Genomic DNA, 16,630 nt, shown 5'->3' with positions numbered 1-16,630 from the left:
AGGACAGGTTGGCAAAAACCACGTTTGACACGTCATCTGCTTAGCTGGCCTTTGCACAGAAAAATAGTTCCTTTTTCTTTTTTTTAATAGCTAAACTATTTTGAATTACTGGGATTAATTCTTAAAAGTTATAACTATTTATAAATTTTCTGCAATATTTCAAATAAAACATATTTTTTTAAATATGACAAATTTGCGGATAGATTCAACTCTATCCTTTTTTATTGTCAAATAAAAATTCAAATTGGTTGCTTTTATTTTTTCTGTCATATTTTAGAGTATTATCCAATAAATACGATAGATAAAAGATAAGAGTAAAATAATTTTTTAACAAAATATAATAGCCTATTATATTTTGTTTGGACTAAGGAAGAAGAAAAAAAAAATTCCGTTTTTCTCGACTTTTTGAGAGAAAAAATAGGGCTATTACCAAATTTTTTTTTTTTTCTATTTCTCTTCATTTTGTTTTTTTCTCTCACCAAATTTTCATCCAAACTTTTTTTTTCTTTTCCTTCCATCCAAACGGATAGAAAAGAAGAAGGACGAATCGTTCTCTATTTCTCTTTTTTTCTTCTGAAGTGTTAATTTTATCTTATCTATCGAAACATTATTTTTTTTTATTCTGAAAAATAATTCAATTTTTATCTAAATATAAAATTAATTTAATTTTTATTTATCTCTACATTTATATTTATTCTTCAAATAAATAATTTTTATTTATATCCAATCCAAACGAAGCCACAGAGAATTGAATTCTGACCTCTTCATTGGCAACTTGAAATACCAACAAACCGTACTAGGATGACAGGAGGAGGTAAATTAGAATATTATTTGCTTTCCGTTGCCTCAAAGAAAAGCACACTAGTTCCCTGTTCCCCATGTAAAGTATATATATATCCCCATTTGCCTAGGCATGCATTTGCATATACATTGAGATTGAGAGAGAGAGAGAGAGAGAGACAATGGCGGAGACTGCTTTGAGCTTAGCCCAATCCATGGTGGAGACTGTGCTTGGCAAGCTGACATCTGCTGTGCTAGACAAGATTGGCAAGCTCCTCAGCGTGCGCCAAAATATTCAGTAAGTATGGTCGAAATCATAAATTCATAATCGAACTAAGCATAAATTAGGAAAACAAAAAAAAAATAATCTATGAGATTTATCTCATTGAGACGCACGCCTCGTCACCGTTGGATATCACTTGTATTATTTTGCGTTTCAATCTAAATAACATCTGACGATGATTAGCTGTGCGTCTCAATGAGATGCGTCTTATCAACTTTTTGTGCTTAGGAAGGAAATGTGAAGAAATAATTTGAGATAACCGTTTATTTTTAAAACAGTGTTTTAATTATTTCATGTTGAATTCGGAATGTACTTCAGTTTAACTCCAGATTAGTAAGTTAATATTGATTTTGTATTCTCGGATTTGTAGTGCGCTAAAGTTGCAGAAAACATCAGATCTAGTGAAATTTGTAAAACAAGATCTATATTAATATTTGTGTATATACCTCTTTGACAAAAATTACAATGTGAAGCATCAGAGCATGCACGAGCTCAGTTTTTTTTCAATCCCTGAATATATATTCTCAAGCTCAGGTTTGAAGTTCTTATTTTTTCAGTAACTTACGAAACAGTTATGCTAACTATTGAAGAATTAAGCCAACAAATGTCAGCAAGAGCGAATTGAAGCATCTTAGAGGAAAGAAAATTTAGTGATTCTATGCATAGAGTTAAAAAATTTTACATGAGAATATTTACAGAAGTATTATCCAGAATCACTCATTGAACAACACACTTGCTACTTCAGGATTTTGATGTGCAACTGTAGACGAGATCCTACGGCAGGCACTATGTCTTCATCTAATATGCAGTATACTGTTAGAATTGTTTAAGCAAAAAATGGTCCAAATCAAATTTTGGTTTAGTGACTTTATTAACATGCAATGTTCTAATCTCGAAAGATATATCAACACAATGGGTTATAACATTGGCTGGAACGAATTGTGACTTAAACATGATTTTGGTTCTGCCTTCGATTTTTTTAGTTCTGAAATAGAGAGGCAATACAGTGGGTATAAACATAGTTCAAGATATTGTTTTGAAAAGTCATCAATCCTCCAATATTATGTTTGATCTACAATCCAAAATGGTGTTTCGAAGGGTCACATCACTCCACACATGAAAATTCTGTAGTCCGAAGGGGTCTAATATATACCTTTCAATTATCTATTTATATGCTTTGGTTCAGATCTTGTACTATTTCATCAAAAGACAACACACAATCACCACAGTGTCACTTGATTTCCAATAATTTGGATGTTTAAATAGTTCATAAAATCAATCAATCTCAAGAAACATTCCCACCATCGTGCTTATGGAGTTCGGAAAACATGCTTAATTTCCAACTCCATCGTCAAACTCATTTGTCTAATCATGCATGTTATCAGTAGCTTACATTGCAAAGCCATTCACCTAATAGTATAACGAAGTTTGTCTCTACTAAAATTGAATTAATTATGTCTAGGAACATCAAAGATGAGCTTCAGATGATGCAGGCCTTCCTGAAAACTGCTGATCAGGGAGGTTTGAGATACACTGAAGTCGTAAGGACTTTGGTGAAGCAAGTAAGGGAATTAGCTTATGACATAGAGGACTGTCTTGAAGAATTCATGCTTCACTTTCAACAGCGAACTAATTTAGTGCGCAAAATCTGCAATCTAAGAGCACGCCATCAGATTGCTACCGAGATACAAGATATCGAATCTAGAATTGAGGCGTTAAACCAGCGGTTCTTGCAGTACATTGCGGCATTGCCGACAAGCTCTAATGTGGCCCCTGGCTATGTGCATATTGCGCCTCACCTAGGAGCACTCTCTATTGAAGATGGCCGGCTTGTGGGGTTGGACAAACCAAAAGCTGATTTGATAAAGTGGATAACAGAGAAGGAGAAGAGTCTTCGTGTGATCTCTGTAGTTGGTATGGGTGGTATAGGTAAGACCACTCTTGTCAAGAAGGTTTATGCCAGCCTAGAGCTTGCTTATCGTTTTAATCGCCATGCTTGGATCACAGTGTCGCAGTCATTCGAGGTCAAGGAGATCCTTAAGAACTTGATCAGGCAACTCCACAATGCTCCTCCCAAAGGGATAGAAACTAAGAAGCGCGAAGATCATACTAAAGAGATTGAAACAATGGGAGGGGAAGAACTTACTCAGAAGATCCAAGACAAACTACAGAACAATCGATATCTGATTGTTCTTGATGATGTTTGGGCCGTACCGGCATGGGAAGTACTCAAACCTGCATTACCTGACAATAATAATGGTAGTAGGATTGTGGTGACCACAAGGAATGCAACTTTGGCTGCACATTGCTCTACTCCGTCTACTTGCGTCTACCAACTTCAACCCTTACCAGATGAGGAGTCTTTGAAATTGTTATGCACGATGGTGTATAAGAGTTCTGATTACCCTTGCTTACCGAAGGAATTACATGACTTGGCAAGTAATATCTTGAAAAAATGTCGTGGATTGCCTCTAGCAATAGTCGCCGTCGGTGGTCTTCTTGCTACTAAGCCCCAAACTACGAGGGAATGGCAGAAGTTGCACGATCAACTCGGTTCGGAGCTAGAAACCAACTTGGGTCTTGAAGGACTAAAGCGAGTCTTGAACCTGAGTTATAGTGATTTACCTTACTATCTCAAGCCTTGCTTCCTGTACCTAAGTGTCTTCCCAGAGGACAGCAACATTAGCCGAAAGCGTTTGGTGAAAAGATGGATGGCTGAGGGTTTTGTAAGTGTGAAGCGTGATATGACTGCCGAGGAGGTTGCCGAGCGCTACTTTTACAAACTCGTTCATCGGAATTTGATCCTCCCTGTAGAGAGCATCAGTGCAGGTGGGATAGTTAAGCAATGTCGAGTTCACGATGTGATGCTTGAAGTAATCCTCTCAAAATCATTAGAGGAAAACCTAGTTTTTGTGCTCAGTAGTCTTGACGTTGCCATACCGCGAGATAAGGTCCGAAACTTACTATTAGCCAACGGCTGGAGCACAAAGGAGAATGCTCTAAAGCATATGAACTTGTCCCATGTTCGATCGCTGACAGTGTCCGGAGAGTGGCAACCATCACTCGTGTTTCCTAGACTAAGGTTGTTACGAGTTTTGGACTTAGAAGATGCTTCAGTTTTGCAAGATGAAGACTTCCGACAACTTGGAAGATTGCGTCACTTGAAATATTTATCTTTGAGGGGCTTGAAGGGCAAAGGCAAAGGAAGATCGAATGTTCAAAAACTTCCGAACTCGTGTTTGAAACTTCGGGGTCTTGAAGTACTAGATATTAGAGGGACGAGAATAAAACAGTTACCTGCTGGGATTGTCAAACTCCAAAAACTACGCTATCTTCATGCCGGTGTTCGTTTTGACGATGAATGTTCTTGTCCTTGTTGCTTTCCTCTCGTAAGGGCTCCGATTACACGCATGGAGGGTGTTATGGTTCCTAAAGGAATAGGGAAGATGAAAGGCCTAGAAACATTGAGCGCGGTTGTGGTTGGAGAAGACAAGGGCATAATTGAAGAGTTGGGGAAGCTAACACAACTAAGAAAATTTGGTATCGTAGACATCACGAAAAATAATGGAGAAGAGGTTTGTGCTGCAGTCGGTAAGCTTCGCTGCCTCCAATCTCTACTAATGAGTGCAGCTAAAAAAGAGACACTTAGTTGCCTAACTTCCTTTTCGCCTCCGCCACGCCTTCTGAACCTAACACTAAATGGTGGGCTTGCTAGCTTGCCCAACTGGTTTGCTTCTCTTGGCGAGGTGGCTAAAATAACTCTAGTCAAAACGAAGTTGACGAATAATGCCATGACAGTTTTGCAAGGTTTACCAAACCTGCTTATTCTCCGTCTTTGGAACGATTCGTATATCGGAGGCGCCTTGGTTTTCGGAGGCAAAACGTTTATGAAGCTTGAGATGTTGGAGCTTGCAGGCTTGTCTGGGCTGGAAGTGGTGTTTAAGGAGCAGGCTATGCCTAAGCTGGAAAGGATAAGCGTCAGGTGGTGTACGTTTAGTACTGGAATTTCCGGAATCGAACACCTTCCTGGACTCGAGGAAATTTCACTTAATGTGGTTTACATTTTGGAGGCAATGATGGATGAGTTGCAAAGGCAAGTCGATAGACATCACAACCACCCTACACTCAAAGTACTGGGAAGCGAACTCACAATCGCACAGAAACTACAACAAATTCAGAAACTACAAGAAATTCCAATTCATCAAAGCAACTCCGTATAGAAATTTTTATCTTTCTTTGAAGGCGAATTGGATCTGGTGAAGGCCTTAGAAGTGCACCTGTTTCGTCGCATCAAATATTGTTTGTACTATTATGTATCTTCCGTTAAAATATATATCTTACAATTCTCTATTTAAGAGTTTATATAATTTTTTTATTTAAAAAGAATGTAATAAAACTAGTGCCAAAAAGTTGGACCTTGAAATTATGTACCGTTGCTTGATTTTTTTTTTTAATTATTATTGTTATTATTTATTATTATTATTATTATTATTATTATTATTTAAGGATAAACCGAACCGGCAATGTGTGGTTGTATATAAATGTATATCACCTTTGTTCATCTCCTCGCGTAGGAAACAAACAAGAAACCACGAGACCAATGGAGGGAGCCCGACCCTTCTCCGTCGTCTCCTCCACCTCTACCTCTCGCTCAAATCTCCGCCTCGCGTATAATAAATCCCTTCCCCAATCCTTTTCTCTCCTAACGTCGAATTCAAATGTTCCATCTCCTCTCAAATCCTCGAAGAAACCCCACAAAAGAACGGGTAATATAACATCTCTTCTTCTCGCCTCTTTCATGTTTCTGTTAAGATTTATCACTTATTTTTTGGATTTATTTTCTTTTATTTTCATTTTGATTGGGGTTTTAGAGAGGAATCCGATTCCGAGGACCCCAAAACTGAATTCGGAGGTTTCCCCTCACAGAGCAGGTAATTTTGGACCAATTTTTGGCGCATTTGTTGGTTAATTACTGTTGTGGGTGAATTGATCTGTGATTCTTGGTTAAATGGGGTTTTGGTAGCTTCGGCGGTGAGGCTGCTGAGGATCGAACAGGGCGGAGCTTTCGCAGATCTTTTGAACGAGAAGTGCGGGGGCAATGGCGAGGGCGAAATGGGCTATGTCCAGAGGACGCTAGGGTTTCGTACGCGGGCCCTAGACGATAGAGATATCAGATTGGTACCCATTAAACTGAGTTGTCTTTTTTTCTTATTGATATGCTGAGAATATTGAAATAATTCCTGTTCTTTATTTCTTTCGTTGATGCGTGCCATTGTCATCAACCATAGTTATTAAACGCTTTGTTATACATTTCATGATGAACAAGAAAACCTGAATTTTGAATTTTGGAACAGAATTTTGTCTTCTTTTTTTTTTTTTTCAGCTGCCTCTGGAACCCACAGTATTGTGAAAAGTCATACAGATTTATCAACTGGTTGTGCTTTTCAACTACTTCTCAGCATTCATTCTTTTCTTGCTGCAAAATTTTCTTCTGCCTTGATTTATTCAAGTTGTCTAATGCTGATCCCTCTTTTTTAGGTGACAGACATTGTTGGCGGCACTGTTCGTTGGAGACGATATCTTGATCATCTGATCATGTCGGTCTGCATTGAGGAGAGGATGTTCAGGGACATGGAGCCATTGCTTTTGCAAGTAAGTTTCTACGAGCTTGCTACAATTGTTCGCAACAAAACTTCTTTTTTTTTTGGTCTTGTATTACTTGTCAAGATTGATAAACTCTAATAATGTTAGATGGATACTTGAATTTTCTTTTATTTTTTTTACTTCATATCATTCTTATGTGTGATTCATGTGTATATTGTAAGTAAGTTTGTATCTATATTATACATTGGTATATGTATATGTCATGCTTCTATCATCTATATTTTTATCTTGTTTTTGTTGTTCATAATAGCATTGACTTTATAATTGCAGATATTGCGTGTTGGGTTCTACGAGATCATCAAGCTAAACATGCCATCTTATGCTGTTGTTGATGAGGTACTTCTTGGCTTTTCGTTTGTTGGAGTAGTGTAGATAAAAGACGTTCTTTGCTTTGAAAATTGTTGAGAATCATGAAAAGAAGAAAATTTTTTTATCTTTAGCATTATTATAAATCTGAGATTATTTGATACTCTATCTGTTTTAAGTATCTGCTTTTATTAGTTTTTTCTATTGTAGGAATAATGATTAGCATTTAATATATTAATTCCATCGCAGTTCTCTATTTTAGGCTGCAAATATTCACTATTTGTCTTATTATATAGAGTAAATGGATTGGTGTATTTTCTGTTGTGTAGCTTATATACGTATCTTTGAACGTTCGCAGCAAGTCATTATGCAAGTCAGATCATTGTACTAATCCATTGTGCTTTATTTACCATAGTTTTTTAATGTACATTTTTCAATTGTGAGCAATGATAAATTTTCGTTGGCTTTATTGCCTGGTGTGGAAAATCTTAGTGACAGTGATTGACCTCTAAACAGTGTTTCATCTACTGAGTAGTCACTTTTGACGTCATTTTAGTTGTAAACATATTGTCTTTCTTCTCTTACTTGTTTAGTTTGTTGTAATATATCAAACTTGCTACCTCATTTTAAGTCTAATGGCATAATATTGTTTGATTTTCGTGTTATGACTGATTGTAGCTTTCTAAGCTTTTAGAATGTAAAGCTTGCAAAAGCAGCACTGAGGCCCGGTGCAGGGAATTTGGTTAATGCGATTATGCGAAAGCTACTTTTGTTGAAGGTATGAAATACATATGTATTATATCATTGGGAAATTGAACAGATACAACTGTACTTTCGCCTCAGTGTCTTTTCTTTTGGTGCAGGAAACAGAATCTCTACCTCTCCCAGCGGTAGAAGGTGATGATCGCGCCCGAGCACGTGCTCTTGCCATTATTCATTCACATCCTGTTGTAAGCCCCTATATTTACATCCTATTATAACCTTTGCATTTTATCACACTTCTTTGAATAAGGCCGAAAGGCTTCTATACGGGCTAGAAAACAGGGTCGCTCAACTTTCAAAGCACCGGCAATACAGCCCATTTGGCCATAAAAAGATACACAGAATCACTCTGATCTGTGGGAAAGGGCTTAAAACTCGAACCCCAACTGTTTCTTTACAAAGCAGATGCCCTGAGTATTTTAGGGAGTGAAGAGACAACTAATTGCACTTGCTACTATTGGTTTGTATGTAAGTGACACAAAGTACCTAGAATGATGCAGGAAAAATTTTGGCAAAAGTCTGAAATGTTTCTTTGTGTAGTGGATGGTCAGGAGATGGATAAGATTTCTTGGGCAAGAAGAAGCTATCAGACTCATGAACTGGAACAACAGGGATCCCTGTTTCAGTTTAAGGTTCTAAGAAGTATTTGACTCTTCAACAACCACCTACTTTTTTTTTTTCTTTTTCTTTTCATGTGACTTTTAACTATTGATAGTTACTTCTTATGGTAGGGTGAACAGCGGGAATGGTTTTACAATTGCTGATCTTGTTAAGAAATTGCAAGATTTGAAGGTGCCTTTTTAGTTATCTTTACTGTTTTTCTATTATCAATCCATCATCCGTGTCCTACGTGGCCTGGAAGATTCCTATATAAGTCTTCCTGCATGGCAGGAACGTGTCTCCCACTAGTGTGATGTCTCACTTAGAATATTCTAAAATTCTTTAGCACTTGAGCTGGAGCATCATTATTTTTCTAACTTTGCAGCTTTAATTTAGTCCTCTCTACTTGTAGTTTAATTTCTTTCCTGAACCATATGGTTGCAGGTTCCTTATGAGCGTTCTACTGTTTTGCATGAATTTCTTCGTATTCAAACTGGCATGCAGGTACTTAAAACAATGATGTTCTTGAGTAGATTTAGATGTACACTTTTTGCTTTTAAATGAACCTCTTGTTTTTTTTATTATCTAAGGTGAAGTCAGTATGCATGGGCCTATAAGGAAACTTCGATGTAAATTTTGTGAACTAGATGTTAGAATGGATCATATTGAGTCTTTCTATTGACATTCAATTATTTTTCTGCTCTCTCTCTCTCTCTCTCTCTCGGGGGCGTATTGAACTCGACATAAACTAGAACGATTACTTAGTTTTGTCCCTTCTTAAAATTGTAATTTCAGTTTCTAGATGAAATGTAGCCATTGAAGGCTGTCAAAATGTGCACTTCGTAAAAAAGCTGAAAGCACTTAATGTGCTCCATGCACATCGAACTAAATTAGCTTGCACTAGTATTTCTTATATTTTCTAATTAACAGCAGACAAGTCTTGCCCATACTTTTTTTGTATCTTGTTTGCTTGTCCTCTAATGGATTTGCCTTTATTAGTGCACTGGGATTTATCTGCCTTATTTTCTCTTCTACTCAGACAGTCATACAAGCTGGCTTACTGAAGGAGGGCATGTGTTCTGTTCAGGATGAGAGTGCAGGCTGGTTCTTTTCCCTAATATGACTCTGAATATGGTGTTTGGATTTCCTCTTGTGCTGAGAAGTTGCAGCCATTAATTCAAATGGCTTCATAAATCATCTCTAAAGTACTCACTGTTAAATTGCACCACTTTGGCCCCTTATTGTAGGGGTAAACCTGTATACTTTTCTATTAATTGTTCAGCCATTATGCAGTTGGGGATAAATCTATAGTTTTTTTTTTCCTTTTTCCGCATTAATAGATCAACCATTAAATGCAGGATTGGTAGTGTCTGTGGTGGATCCACAGCCTGGAGAAACAATCATTGATTGTTGTGCTGCACCTGGTGGAAAAACTTTATTCATGGCATCACGCTTAAAAGGACAAGGTGTTCTTGAATATGATTATTGCACTATTCACCCATTAGTAATGATGACCTGAACTACTAAACTGAGGTATGGCATACTACTGTGCAGGCATGGTCCGTGCAATTGACATAAATAAAGGCCGTTTAAGAATTCTCAAAGAGACAGCTAGATCACACAAACTTGACAGTGTGATCGCTGCCGTCCACACAGACATTCGACTATATGTTGTAAGTGTCCCTTAAGTTTCATAGTAACATGTAGAAACAGTACTTCTTATAACACTAGCAATTATGGATTTTTTAAGCGATGGCGTCAGGTAGGATACTAGAAAACAGTTAAAATGCTTCCTCAGGTTACCATAACAGATGTCACCATCCAGTGGATTATCAATTTGAGTTATCTAGCATAGTTTTTTGTGCTGTTAAATTTTGCTTGAGATTGAGTGTTTAGTCTGTAGTCAAAACCATCATACTGATTCTCTCTCTCTCTCTCTCTCTCTCCCCCTTATATCTAATCATTGATTTCATGGAAAGATGCAGATTGATACAAATGTTAAAATGTAGAACCAATTCTGGAGCTTTGTATTTTTGTGCACCTATATTTATATTTTTAATCTATATGTCTATGTAGCTGCTTTTGTTTATATATCCATATGTATCATCTCATATGGTGGAACACCATTTGCATTCTTATCCTTACTTTACTTGTGTTGCTCCTGAATTTTTCTTTATAGGATAAAAAAACCACCGAGGCTGATAAAGTTCTGTTGGATGCTCCTTGTTCTGGACTGGGCGTCCTTTCCAAGGTACTACTCAAGAACGCCCTGTTTTTCTCACCTAGACTTTTCTTTTTCCTTGCTTTCAAATAAAATATGAAAACTTTATCTGTTAAATGGGGTATGGTAGCAGAAACCTTATCTCGCATTAGAATGAGTTTCATGCAATGCCTCTTTTCCCCATTAAAAAAAAAGAAGTAATGAGATATTTGAATTATTTTAGTGGTGACTTCTTGCACTTTCCAATAGATACTTAATATTACTTGTTTAGTAAAATGCATTTTTGGTGCAATATACTACCTTTTATCTCTGCTACTATATTTTTGATAGTTGGACTGTTTCTTTCCTCCAAATCTATGCAGAAACAAAAAGTGATTCAGCTGTTTTTTCCTCTAACTCGCTCATGCATTTAGTTACTAAGAACAGTCGATCTCTCCTTTTTTTGCCTTCTTTTCTCAAGAGAGCAGACTTGCGTTGGAACAGACATTTAGAAGATTTAGAGCGGTTGAAGAATTTGCAAGATGAGCTTCTTGATGCAGCTTCACTGTGAGTTTCCTTGACTCCTTGGTTAGTTTTGAGCGTGCAGTTGTTAGGAGTAAGTATTCTCTCCTTTACTTAAACAAGTCAGCTGGTGGGATCAGACTGAGACTGTTGATTGTTTTAATTGGGCTCATAGTTGTTTGCTATATTCCCACCATGGTCGTGCGGTGCAGCTGTCTAGTTGATATCGGTTTACGTGATCCCATTCCAGGGCAGTACTCTTAACTATCTAATATGTATGGGAGTGACCAATTTCTTACAGTAAAATAAGGTGTGTTTCTCATCCTGATTGACTCTATTGGCCTGTCATTGGTAGCAATCACCTCAACTTAAATGCTGTATTGCATTAGCAGTCTAGTCAGCTACACTATGGCTCAAGGACATAATGCTTTTATGCTAGTGGTCCCACTGAATAACCTGCATTGTATGAGCTTGCAATATATTCTGTTCTGTCTACTTATGATCTATTTAGTTTTGATTGAAGTGAGCTCTTTTACTTTTGTGCCAAAAAGGTGACATCACTTTGTAATGTGTGGATAGGTTGGTGAAGCCTGGTGGGGTTCTTGTCTACAGCACTTGTTCCATCGACCACGAGGAAAATGAAGAAAGGATTGCAGCATTTCTTCACAGGCACCCGGTATAGACTTTTTTCTTGTTGAATCTTCAGTTTTCTAATGCGAGCAATATTTTGCTTTTGTATTTGACTATGTAATAATTTTACCAGACCAAATTGTTTTCTAGACAATAGTGGTTGTTTAACATTGCTAAGTGCTCAATTCGAACATGTACCATGTACATCATAGTCACTGCTAATTGGCATTTCATTGCCTTGCTTATGTCTTGTTGCCATGTAATGCTTTATAGGAATTTGTTCTGCAACCTGTGGATGGATACGTTCCTCCTGATTTTGTGACACGTGATGGTTTCTATTCCTCTAGTCCCATTAAGCATTGGATGGACGGGTCATTTGCTGCTCGGCTGGTCCGATCGCTAGGCTAGAAGTCCAAGTTCTAGGTCAGTAATATCACAAGTCAGGATGTCTCTGCTAGACTAGCTTGGTATGTCCAGATTCACATGTATTTTTCACTTGACAAGAGTTGCTTTATAGTTTTTCCTCCACTTAAGAAAGTTCACCTACAGTGTTTTTTTTTTTTTTTTTTTTTTTTTTTTTTTTTTCCTGATACAGATTCACATGTGGAGTGCTCTCAGCTTCAGGAAACACTTATTTGGATTTGACATTGAAGATGTGAGTCATCCAAACCAAGTGAAGTAATGGGCTTCTTAGGCACTTAGTGCTGAATATAAATTTCAAAAGTATTGCTGTCTGAAGCTTTCAGATGACAATGCGAGGCTCCTAGCTCCATTTAACATCGTATCAAAGTGGAAGGCCCGAAGCCTCTGATTTCGAATCCTGCTAGACTCCTGGCTTTACTTAATTTGTTTAATTTGCTCACATTTCATGCTTGCGATTTGAAGGGAGATGCTCAACACAGGCCAAGAGTAGCAGATATCATTCCTCATGAAATAAATGGTGGTAGTTTGGCTCGGCGATGCTGATTATTATTGTTATTATTATTATTGTTGTTGTTATTATTTTAAACACATTTTTATGCTTGTTTCTGCATATATCGGCATAGCTATTTATTCCAAGAAAAAGCTACACTAATTCTCTAGTAGAAAGAAAAAGAAAAGCTACATTAAATACGAAATGTTTGAACATGTGATGTTTTGTTCCGCCAGTTTTTATGTAGCTTTTCTTTTTAAGTTCAAACATTCTGTATGTAATGCAGCTTTGTCGCCCCGTCTACAAGAAAGAACAGAGAAAACATGTTAAGTTCAAACATTTTAAGTGTTTTCTTTTTTTCTCTTGGGGAAAAAACAAATAGACCAAGTGTTTTTTGGCCATGTGCTGTTAACGTGAAAACCTTCGTGAGACTATGATGACAATTCCGAGTTAGCCTTTCTTTTTATTTTTTGTAAAATAGTGCTTGTACGTCGATGAAGAAGCGTTGAGAATGTCGGGATGATTTGGCTGTTTAAATTTCATGGTAACTGAAAATATCTACTAGAAATTGGGGTAAATTTCAAATTACTCTTCCATATTTTCCTTTTAACTTCATTGTTGTAATCAATTTATAATAAAAACAAGAGTCTCAAATCATCTGAATTTCAAAGTCCTACTTATATGTTTTTCAAAAAAAAAAAAAAAAATCTAGCAACGAACTGCTCAGGTAAATACTTTGAAAATATTCAGAGACTTTGGCTAGATGCATGATTGGTTAAAATAATTAATTGTTTATATGGAAAATTTTATTTATTCTTTTAGCTATCGGTCCACGGGTGACGTGGTAGTCCATTCCTTTCTACTCCAACACAACGTGTGCTCGAAGGAGGATATTTCCGTACCTTCACGTATTTCATCTCGCTCTACGAAACGGAAACCCCGTGAGCCGCTCTAGACCAAAACCCTAACGATCCGTTCCCGGCGCCCATGGGCGAGCCCGAGGCAAATGACCAAACCGCCCCCGCGGAGGCGGCGCCGCCGCTCTCGAAGAGCGCGCGGAAGCGGCTTCTGAAGCAGCAGCGGCTCGAGGAGCGCAAGGCGCAGCGCAAGGCGGCGGAGAAGGAGCGGCGCCGCCGAGATCTGGAGCGGCGCCGCGGCGAGTGGGAGGAGAAGCTCGCCGGCGCCGCCACGGAGGAGGAGAGGGCGAGGATGGTGGAGTCGCGTAAGGAGACGAGGAGGGAGCGCATGGAGAAGAGGTCCGAGGAGCGCGCGATGAGGATCGAGCGGCTGAGGGGGGCCGCCGAGGTGGGGCAGAAGCTCGTGATCGATCTCGATTTCGCCGATCTCATGGCCTCCAAGGAGATCCACAGCCTTGTCCAGCAGGTGACCGATTTTGCCCTAATTTCTCTTCATTTCCATTTGCAATTAGTCTTTTGAGTGGAAAAGGGGTTTTGTTTTAGATGATGAAAATGTCCCGGGAATAGTTTGCCGAAGTAGGTATTGACATGTTATAACTAGTGCTAAATTTTGGGTTTTTAACTTGTAGAATGCGATCTACGTAGATAAACTTGAAGTCAAAATATAGATAATTCACGTAAGTAATGTTCAAAATTGGATAAGAAATTATGCAAGATTATATCAATTACAGAGCATAATATGTTCTTTGTGTGCTTCAGACATATCGTTCACAATTAGCTTTCTCAGTGACGTAAACTATTTGACACTTGCATCTTCTTTTTTTTTTCTGAATCATGCCAGAGTGATCTGCATCACATGAAAGTTTATGAGAAAATGTGAGTTATATTATCAGGCTCTTGTCTTTTCTTTATCTTCCGTGTGCATTATGATCTTTATTTCAGGATGATATCTCCTTCAGGTATATCACCTATACCATTTGATGTTTAGATTATATGGTACTTTGACATGTTATCATGTCTCTTATGCGAGTCATTATCTTATGGAAAAACAGATTATATATTGTTATGCAGTTAACGGGCGATGCGCATCACCGTCTCATCTTTGGTTGACCGGATGTCAAGGAGAGATGGACAACCAATTACAAAGAATCCCAGGATATGATAAGTGGATTATTGAAAAGGAGAAGAAATCCTATATTGAAGCCTTTCAGGACCGCAAAGAGGATCTTGTCTATCTAACAGCAGATGCGGAGACTGTACTTGATGATCTTGATTTGAAGAAAATTTACATCATTGGCGGGTTAGTTGATCGGAACAGGTGGAAAGGGATAACGATGAAGAAAGCAAATGACCAGGGGATTCAATCTGCAAAACTGCCGATTGCAAATTACTTGAAGATGTCAAGTTCTCAGGTATGCCTGATTTGCTACTGGTGATGTAGACATTGTCAAATGCATTTAGCTATGCTCATTTTGTAGTGACACATTTAGTAATGTAAAGAGTAGAAAATTTCCTTTTTTTCAAACGGCAAAAATAGATTCATAATGTCCTGTGTTCTGAGTATATTGCTATTGCCTGTCATTTCTGTCTAATATTCAGGATTACCATTTCATACTAGTAATTATGTAGTGCCAGAAGTAAATAATTTTGTCACTATGATGGTCAAATATTCAATTACAAATAAATTGCCAAGATGCAAAATCTTCTTTTTAGTTTTTCTTCACCGGGATAATTCACCTATTTCTGTGACTGTAACACTTCATTTTAAGTTGGTGCGTCGATGCGAATTATTTAGTCACAGCTATATAACTAGTCCTCGAACTAGCAAACCAGTTTGAGCTTGTTTAATTGCTTCAAAACTGAAGCTTGCGACTTCATGTCTGTTGTAGTGCATAGAAGGGGATTTCCTCAAACAGGTTTAGAACAACTTGATCACTTTCCATGGTAATTCTCCCCTCTGGACCGAACAAGTAAGCCTTTACTTTTGACTTATACCTAGCTGGCATGTTCGGATGAGGTGAAAGCTTATAAAACTTGTGCTATGAAAATTTAAACTTCGGCAGTAATTATTGCATAATATTCGAACAACATTGGTTCTGCTGTTGTTAACATCAGATATGATTGTTTGAACTATTCTATATATGCTGTTATACAAATGCATGCAATCAAAATGCCGTGCATAATTCATTCTATGTGTTTATCTTGCAGGTTCTAACAGTTAACCAAGTGTTTGAGATTCTGCTTAAGTTTTGGGAAACAAGAGACTGGAAAACCGCTTTCTTTCAGGTGATTCCACAAAGAAAAAGAGGTGAACTTGAGGGAGAAATTGAAGCACCTGAAGACAATGCACCTGAGGATGCTGCAGACGTAGTAAGTGGCAGTGAAGATGGTGCGGAAACTGATCTTGAAGATGGTGGTGAAAGAAAAAAGCAACGTACCAGAGAAGCCGAAACTTTAGAAGTTGAAGAGGGGGATTCCGACATTGCTGAAGCTGCTGCAATAACTCATGAAGATAAAGAAGCAGATGATGAAGTGACAAAGCAGAGAGAACCTACTAACTGAATGGGTGAGTAATTATCATCAAAATGTATTATTCATCGCCGTAAAAAAATTTTGTTGTTATGGATGTAAATGATGTTGCTCTGAGTGTCTAACCTTGCTTTAGCATCCAAATGATTGTGCATGGTTTAGTTGGAGAATTGTGGAAAGAGTAATCCTTGCCGAATTACTCCGTTACTCTTTTTCTTTTTCCCTTGCACTAATTGCAATTTTAGGTCAGACTCGCATATACGAGTTTTGGTGTTAAATTACTCTGTGCTTTTAACAGCAGGGGATCAGCAGAATTTTCAAATTGAATTTTGGGTGTGGCCTTTTCTGTGGTTTCCCAGGAGAAATTCTCGATATCCCCTGACTCTTCAGCAGGTGGTTTACAAGAGCGTGGACAGCGAGATTGAGGAATTTGGATTTTTATCTTTTATTTGCATATCACCATTGAGGATTAAAAATAAAGATAAGATGGAGGTATGATCGGCAGTCCACAGCTGAGGTGGTGT

The 16,630-nt window shown here is 37.8% G+C and overlaps 3 protein-coding genes across 8 annotated transcripts; all 3 read left to right on the top strand.

The window, feature by feature from the left end:
• LOC109706487 (disease resistance protein RPM1-like) lies at positions 949 to 5,438 on the top strand. The gene is made up of 2 exons (XM_020227331.1): positions 949 to 1,078; positions 2,526 to 5,438. The coding sequence occupies exons 1-2, from the start codon at positions 963 to 965 to the stop codon at positions 5,281 to 5,283; spliced, it is 2,874 nt and encodes a 957-aa protein (XP_020082920.1). The 5' UTR covers positions 949 to 962; the 3' UTR covers positions 5,284 to 5,438.
• LOC109706488 (probable ribosomal RNA small subunit methyltransferase B) lies at positions 5,614 to 13,103 on the top strand. 6 transcript variants are annotated; one of them, XR_002215220.1, is made up of 18 exons: positions 5,614 to 5,829; positions 5,935 to 5,994; positions 6,087 to 6,241; positions 6,602 to 6,715; positions 6,998 to 7,063; positions 7,728 to 7,811; positions 7,897 to 7,983; positions 8,336 to 8,427; positions 8,527 to 8,587; positions 8,840 to 8,899; positions 9,435 to 9,495; positions 9,754 to 9,861; positions 9,950 to 10,068; positions 10,575 to 10,646; positions 11,077 to 11,162; positions 11,697 to 11,793; positions 12,095 to 12,214; positions 12,343 to 13,103. XR_002215220.1 is itself a non-coding variant. In XM_020227334.1 (18 exons), exons 1-17 carry the CDS (start codon positions 5,664 to 5,666, stop codon positions 12,153 to 12,155), a joined length of 1,623 nt encoding a protein of 540 aa, XP_020082923.1. In that variant the 5' UTR covers positions 5,615 to 5,663; the 3' UTR covers positions 12,156 to 12,170; positions 12,366 to 13,103. The 6 variants fall into 6 exon arrangements, 3 of the variants coding, with proteins under 3 accessions (XP_020082923.1, XP_020082922.1, XP_020082921.1); XM_020227334.1 differs by having other exon boundaries at positions 5,615 to 5,829; positions 12,021 to 12,170; positions 12,366 to 13,103; XM_020227333.1 differs by having other exon boundaries at positions 5,615 to 5,829; positions 12,021 to 12,170.
• LOC109706490 (tRNA methyltransferase 10 homolog A) lies at positions 13,406 to 16,433 on the top strand. Its single transcript, XM_020227335.1, has 3 exons — positions 13,406 to 14,043; positions 14,630 to 14,989; positions 15,786 to 16,433. The coding sequence occupies exons 1-3, from the start codon at positions 13,648 to 13,650 to the stop codon at positions 16,137 to 16,139; spliced, it is 1,110 nt and encodes a 369-aa protein (XP_020082924.1). The 5' UTR covers positions 13,406 to 13,647; the 3' UTR covers positions 16,140 to 16,433.

This window comes from Ananas comosus, linkage group 2 (genome assembly GCF_001540865.1).
Source record: "Ananas comosus cultivar F153 linkage group 2, ASM154086v1, whole genome shotgun sequence".
In the NCBI taxonomy this organism is placed as follows: Eukaryota; Viridiplantae; Streptophyta; class Magnoliopsida; order Poales; family Bromeliaceae; genus Ananas; species Ananas comosus.
The sequence above is the reverse complement of the archived record's forward strand: the minus strand, read 5'-3'. Positions and strand labels throughout refer to the sequence as shown.

Bases quoted from the DNA above. Each gene is read 5' to 3' on its own strand.
- LOC109706487 (XM_020227331.1), top strand. From the start codon at position 963: ATGGCGGAGACTGCTTTGAGCTTAGCCCAATCCATGGTGGAGACTGTG. The intron at 1,079-2,525 runs GTAAGTATGGTC...AATTATGTCTAG, and splicing joins AGCGTGCGCCAAAATATTCA to GAACATCAAAGATGAGCTTC.
- LOC109706488 (XM_020227334.1), top strand. From the start codon at position 5,664: ATGGAGGGAGCCCGACCCTTCTCCGTCGTCTCCTCCACCTCTACCTCT. The intron at 6,716-6,997 runs GTAAGTTTCTAC...TTATAATTGCAG, and splicing joins TGGAGCCATTGCTTTTGCAA to ATATTGCGTGTTGGGTTCTA. The intron at 10,069-10,574 runs GTAAGTGTCCCT...TTTTCTTTATAG, and splicing joins CAGACATTCGACTATATGTT to GATAAAAAAACCACCGAGGC.
- LOC109706490 (XM_020227335.1), top strand. From the start codon at position 13,648: ATGGGCGAGCCCGAGGCAAATGACCAAACCGCCCCCGCGGAGGCGGCG. The intron at 14,044-14,629 runs GTGACCGATTTT...ATGGAAAAACAG, and splicing joins TCCACAGCCTTGTCCAGCAG to ATTATATATTGTTATGCAGT. The intron at 14,990-15,785 runs GTATGCCTGATT...TTTATCTTGCAG, and splicing joins TGAAGATGTCAAGTTCTCAG to GTTCTAACAGTTAACCAAGT.